Source organism: Mizuhopecten yessoensis, unplaced genomic scaffold (assembly GCF_002113885.1).
Source record: "Mizuhopecten yessoensis strain PY_sf001 unplaced genomic scaffold, ASM211388v2 scaffold6963, whole genome shotgun sequence".
In the NCBI taxonomy this organism is placed as follows: Eukaryota; Metazoa; Mollusca; class Bivalvia; order Pectinida; family Pectinidae; genus Mizuhopecten; species Mizuhopecten yessoensis.
Window position 1 is genome coordinate 21504 of NW_018406812.1, and position 7034 is coordinate 28537.

At 35.9% G+C, this 7034-nt stretch overlaps 1 protein-coding gene across 1 annotated transcript; it reads left to right on the plus strand.

The window, feature by feature from the left end:
- Positions 1-803: 803 nt before the first annotated feature.
- Positions 804-6730, plus strand: LOC110452876 (the record flags this gene model as incomplete). The annotated part of the gene is made up of 3 exons (XM_021501597.1): positions 804-834; positions 1970-2022; positions 5843-6730. Coding segments are annotated over exons 1-3 (972 nt in total), but the record flags the coding sequence as incomplete, so codon positions are not given.
- Between the last annotated feature and the right edge of the window lie 304 nt (positions 6731-7034).

Below are 7034 nucleotides of genomic sequence, written 5' to 3' on the forward strand. Positions count from 1 at the left end.
ACGGCAATTTCCCTCTGAAATACCTTATCTGCAGCACTAACACCAATGCCAATGGAATCCATTATTTCCACTTTAGGAACGTGTTTATTGCTCATGCATCGATCGATGAAGCATATCTGCCATTTAAAGTGAAGAGTATGTACATCGTAACCCAACTCCAACAATGTCAGAGGTTTACACGGCGAGATACGTATCGCTCATAGCTGATTTTCCCGATGCTGACGATCAAATTTTCAAAGTTCGGATTTTAAAAAAGTAACATACAAATCGTGTCAAAGGCATAAATAATGAGTTTTCGTCTTTTGAAGTGAAGCAGACAACATTTGCCCTGATTTTGCGGTTAGTAGAAGTAGAAGTAGTCGCAGTCGGCAAAATCATATCCGATAGAAAAAAGGCCGACCAGCGACCTCTTATGTTATAGGAGTAATCGTAACCCAAGATTACTGTAGGCCTATATCGAGTTAGCGTAACAAAATGATCAAAGACATTCTTTGAAGTTCACTGTTTATTAACAACAACTTCTCATGTGAAAAAAATAACCGGTGCATGTTCAAGCCTGGTTTACCTAGGTCGACTTACTAAAAGTGTGCACCGACTCCTTTGACCCATCTCTAGGCTACCACCTACATTATATGTTTTACATGAATCAATTAATATTACCTGTATCATCTGTAAAAGCAGAATACAGGCATACCAACAATCTCTAAATGGACTTAATTATCCATTTTGGTGCCTAACAGTTACTCACCTAGATCTCTTGCTGCCTCCCTCAGTCCCAGGCCCCGTCTCTCATACCAAACAAAATGACGGCGCGTGCCAAGAATCCCCGATCACGTTTGTCATTCAGACCAAAAATGTTTCTGTGATCTAATGTTACATTTGCGACATCATTATAAACAAAAGCATTTTGCATTGTTGTTGGGCGATAATTTGTATGAAAAGTTGTTGGCGATTCATTGTAGACACAAAAAATTCAGAAAAGTATCTTCAGTCGGGGTTAAAAAGACGCTTAGGATTTGAGCCGTAGTACGGAACGGAACCGGGGACGGTGTGTATGACCTTTGAAGATGGGGAAGATGGTGTATATACGAGTGTGTAGAAGACCGACCAACCGTGGACTACCTTATTGAGCGTTCTCCTAATATAATTAGATGTAGTAAAGCATGCAGAAACGTTTTTCAATGGAATCGGCAACCGGGGGCGTCCCCGGTTGACCAATGTCCCCTGTTGGAAGGTGTGTATTCATACCATTGTCCCCGGTTGACACCACACACACACACACACACACCACCACACACACACACACACACACACACACACACATACATACATACATACGTACATACATACATACATACATACATACATACATTCATTCATACAAACAAACATACATACATACTCAATGTAAAGGTAACGGATAGGAGCAAAGTTTGACGATACTATTGAAAGAGTAGGGACCATGTTATGTTAACACAAAAACAAGATACAAAATGCAATATGAGATATTCAATCATTTTACATGTAATACATGAGTTTTTGTGATTTTCTAATTTCTTCCAATACACCATATATGTATTTGCATGAGTTCACTAAAACCGTCGCATATCGGGAACAATATTCAAGTTAACTTTATAACAAACAATGACTGAGCGATTCTACTTCAAAATGTTTTAAACAATATTTTTAGTGAAGGAGGTCATAACAACATTGGTTCTGGACATATGTCATGAATCGTAGTAGTGTTAGCGATTCATGGTAAATATGCCCAGTAAGCCAATGTATACACTGGTTTTGATGCAGGCTTATTATACAAGATAAGGTCAGAAATGTTTCTTGGTCAGTAGGCATGTGTACATCTTAGGTATTACCTGTTAACTATGTATCCACAGTGTTCCTTTACGTTGCCATTTCGTTAAAGTCAATCGGTATATGTTGTGTAACTTGTAACTTTATATTTGTATTACAGAATGTATCAATGATCGAGACGACGGTCGGCGATACAAATATGATGCAAACGTGGTATGTAATATTTACAAAACACAAAAGCAAGTGTTACCTTCACAAAAAAATAATGACTTTTCATGCTTTTTGAGATTCTATGTAAGAAATTGTTTTTAGTAGTATGGCAGATTTCGTTAATCAAAAGACGCAGGAGTTTTGCAACTTTAATTTCCTTCATAACAAATACATACAGGACTTCGGAAGGTAATGGCTGAAATCTGTTAGGGTTTAAAGTTAAAAACTTTAAACCAAGAACACTACAGACTTGTCTTTTTCTGCTTCTTACCTCGATCTTAACGTGCAACATGACTAACTGGAACGGCTTAATATTAATCTGTACGATAAACGGGACGATTTCGAATTCCGATAATTAACTTTCTCTTTTTTGATAATAAAATCCCTGTATCTCCAACGGACGATGTTTACATGTCGCAGTTGAATTGGTATTTAAGAGAATTCTCCGAACATCACCACTTTTGTGATAAAGGTCGAGCCTTGTGGTTATGTTGACACCACCTGATCTTCCGATGTGAGGACGTTTCATTACTTGTTTTTTTACTTATATTTACATGTCGGGTGCCGTTGATGAAGCAGAAGACACTTACTCTCTCGGGAACTAGTCGTATTCTACAGATATTTTTTTGCAATGGTATCGGTGAAAATCTTTCATTTGTTCACATTTAGCACTGGTTTTATCGATTTTAAGTTTGATGTTTTTGGACACTTTGATATTATCATTTTAAATACGAAACCCAAGCCTGCCATCATGACATCCCTGTCAATTGAATTTTAAAATATGTAATGATATTACAAAGGATACTTTTATATCTATGCATTACTTCCATCTGTTTATGCTTGTTATATGTCTACGACATTCATACGTCAATGTTTTGATAAGCAGTTCTGATTTGTGTACTATTATTTCCAAACGGTCCCACCAACCAGTCGCTCCATTATGGTAAGCGTTTTCTGTATAAACGTTTTAATATAAGGAATGTTTGCCTTACGTGACTGCACTCATTCTATTTGACCACGAGTAGGAGTTGGGAAATGGGGCAAAAGAAGGACTTTTAAATGAACATTAGTTCGATAGCCGTTATGGAAAGACTACTATATATAGAAATATATGCATTAAGCATATATTCTTTAAATATTTTGATATTTCTATTGGTCCACTGCTAATCCCGATCGATCCCTCCATCACAAATTCAATTTTGTATCATCCATTTCAAGCAATGGCGTCCAAATATTACCTTCTCCAAAGCAGTTTGCAATTGATAACATTACTTTTTACTATAGAAAAGAGCAGTTGTGACAATTTGGATATGATTGTGACCTAGGATAAGTTTAAATTTAAGAAGTCAGCGAATTCTATTATTGTGTAAAAGATATTCTATTATACCTTTTTTAGACTGTTATTAATGTAGTCCTAAAATTAAGTAAATTATAATACAAAACTGTGTCAAAGCCGTTACATTCAAACATGCCTACAGGTATGAGGGTTGGAAGTACATATTATGTACAAATGACAATTACGCAAGAAGTACTACCGGTAGGATGGAATTTGTATTCCTTAGCCCTTTATGCTATTTAATTTTGCTAGGATGCTAAAGTCTGCTCATTTGTTTTCGAACCTATTTGCGAATCCCATTTTCTGTAACACCTCGATACGAGTGTTATTCGCTACTATGAATGAAAAACCGACATCGGTAGTACATATGTAGATGTCACAGTTACATTTATATGCTAATTGATAAGTGATAAATGTATCAGGTGAGATAAATTTGTTTTCAATTGAATTCCATTGTATGTCGTTAGCTGATGTGTTGAATTTGCATACGATTCTTGTGATCTTTAAGATACTCATTAGTTTGTGCCCATCTGTTGTAGTGTAAATCTTGAGCAGCGATTTAAGATGAAAATGTTAGTGTTAAATTCTCAAATCAGCGTCGTTACCAGATCCCATTCACTGTCTAAAAATGAGCTTTACCTTACACAGGTAAAGTTTTATTGCCGGGATCTGAAATATATTTACGATATTGGAACTTTCACGAGTTTTAATGCGTTTGCAAAATTATGCGAATTATAACCCTCGTGAATGTTGGCCAATATACAGTTCATAGTCGTGAGGAGCTATCGCCTCCACAATTTGCGTCCGCTGTAACTAGATAATGTTTATTTTTCATACATGTATCGGTTGTGATATTGAATTGCACAGGAGAGTAATTTATTATGGTTTTATGGTTTATTTACGTGTACACTAGACTGCAGCCTTACTATAAACTGGCTGGTACTGTACGAACACGTGAGTTCTTGCAGTTCTTCATGGCATAGTTTAAAATCCATTTCAAATCGCTACATGTCATATATCTAACATTAGATTGGGCTATGTGGTCAGGGACATCTTGTTTCTAAAAGGTGGATAAATAAATCTAAATGTGTATTTTATACCAATGATTTGATAATATGAAAGTCAGGAAAAGTTACGTTCCGCGACGATGACATGATTAACCTATTTATTATATATAGAATCATCCCCAACGATTCATTGTTCTTACGCACACCAGCTGCTTCAATATTAACGTATGACAAAAATATGACGACCTTAATCCAAAATGTTTGATTTCGTTTAAACACATGATCAGCTTCTCGGATAGCTCCTAACCGAGAGACTGGCTTACATTTAATGTGAGACACTGTCTCACACCTGACACAATTGGACGTTGATTATGTCTTACCGTCAGGTAATTCGTCCACTTGATTCTCTCTGTTGTCCGTTGTTATTGACCTTCAGCTTTGTGTGCCTCTGTGTTGACGCTGTGATACAGTCTGTCATATTGTTGACGCTGTTGTATACATTCACCTTTTTGTTTTGTTTTACGATTGTAGAAGAAGAACCTTTCATTTGTAACCTCTGACATGGAAGCGATTTATCAAGAAAGAAGAAACCGAATGTTGAAAGCATGTGTTGGTCGTGAGGCTGAAATGAAGGGAAAGAAATCAGCAAAATATGTGAAAAACAATATAATAATTGATCAAGTGTTGGCAATAGCCTATTGCCCAGTAGAAAAAATTGCGTCGACATTCTGGAAACGTGTTTTGCGGGTAAAGGATTATTATTTTTCATGAAATAAAATGTTATCAAAGCCTTGCCATATTAATTGGACGAATACTCACCAATGAGAATACAATACAATATTTATTATTTTCATAAGAATAAACCATTATATTTAGTTATTAATTTCAGGGCTAACATTAAGTAAATCAAAATTATTGAGGAATTGAATGTTTGGTTTTAATTGCCGAGCCGCTGGTTTCTTTTAAAGTATTTAAAATCACATTTGCAATAAGGATGCTGTCAGTGTCTGAACCATGGTATGAAAACTTTTAAGTGTGGCTACCATTTAGAAGGAATAAAGAACTTGTCCGGCGATTATTACCGAGTGTTTGTGTTTATGTCGCTATCGAAACGGACTATGTATCTTGTAGTTGTAGTGTGATGCAAAGTTGTTACTATGTTCGTCTATGACATTTTAATTCTGAAATATAATGAATATGTAAAACAGCTATAATGTATCGTATTGCTTATTTGTTTCAAAATTGGAGTTAAGATCAACGAAAATATATTTATGTTTGTAAGATTAGAATGATATTATGGCTGATTCAATACAAATAGAATGAATGGTTTGCTGAAACATATAGTGATTTGAAAATGCAAAAAGTTAAACTTTTATTCTTGTGAAAAGAGTACATGAAAATAAGGAGTTACCGTAGTTTTTCATTAAATCCATCCAATACTTTATACTGATACTAACCCACCTATTTCTTCATCTTTCAGCTTGTGGTTGGTGAAGCACACGCTAAATCGCCTTTTGACAGCACAGTAATTGCACTGGCTAATTTCAATGACCTGACTAGTATTCCGGAAGGCATGGTCGATAGATTCATGAAGGAATCTCTAACATTTATGTTTGTCCGTGAACCGTACGGTCGACTGTTATCAGCCTATGTAGATAAGCTTTTTTCACCAAATCTGTTCTTCTGGAAAATATATGGCGGCTTTGGAATACACGTTACGCGGAATGAATCAACTGAATGTGGACATAACTTAACATTTAAAGAGTTTGTAAAAACAGTCTTATACGCAGATGAAGTCAACCAGAACAGAGATGGGCATTTTACCCCTTCTTATGAGCATTGTGATCCTTGTCGGTACAAATGGCAAGTGATCGGTACTTTGGACACCCTTTCTCAGGATATTTTCTATATTCTGGATCGCATAGGTAGAACAGATTTGATGCGATCACTAAACAAGGATTTCCGAGAGCAATATTTGAACGACACAATATTAGACCAGTTTAATTGGTTATTTAGTTTCCGTGATAACTATGCTAATGATTGTAATGTAACGTTCTATGAAGCTCAAAAAAGACTCTGGAAACAGTTTCAAATCCGTGGTGTTCTCACAAAAGAATCGAAATTTCCCCTCACTACCGAAGAGAGTGAGGGTCTCACAAAGAACAAACTAATGAGTATTGTGTATAATGCGATGGGGAATGCGGAGAAACGGTCCAAAGCAAGAAAAAACAAAGCAGAAGCTTTTAAAGAGGCCTACTCGACGTTAGACAGTGAAGATTTAGATAAGCTTAGTAAAATGTTCAAACCGGACTGTGATTTGTACGGATATGACTGTCAACCAGAGCAATTGTTCAACACAGAAAGGACTGTAATTGAACCATGGTTCTTTAAATATGATACGTAACATTCGTATCATCATAAAGGTATAGTGTTTATGTTAGTTTATACTTTTGGTGTAAGTATGGGTAATTTTGGTATAAGTATTGGGGAAACATGGCTTGATAAGAAAATGTATTTCATCTCAGCAGTAAAAACAGGAAGAAAGCGGGTACTGATGAATGATCAGTCTCACAACGTCTTCACGATCAATGGTCTACACTTCCACCCAAACAAAGTATCCTTATTTGTATCATGCATCGGGCGAACTAATAGATAAAAGTTGGAATTATAGA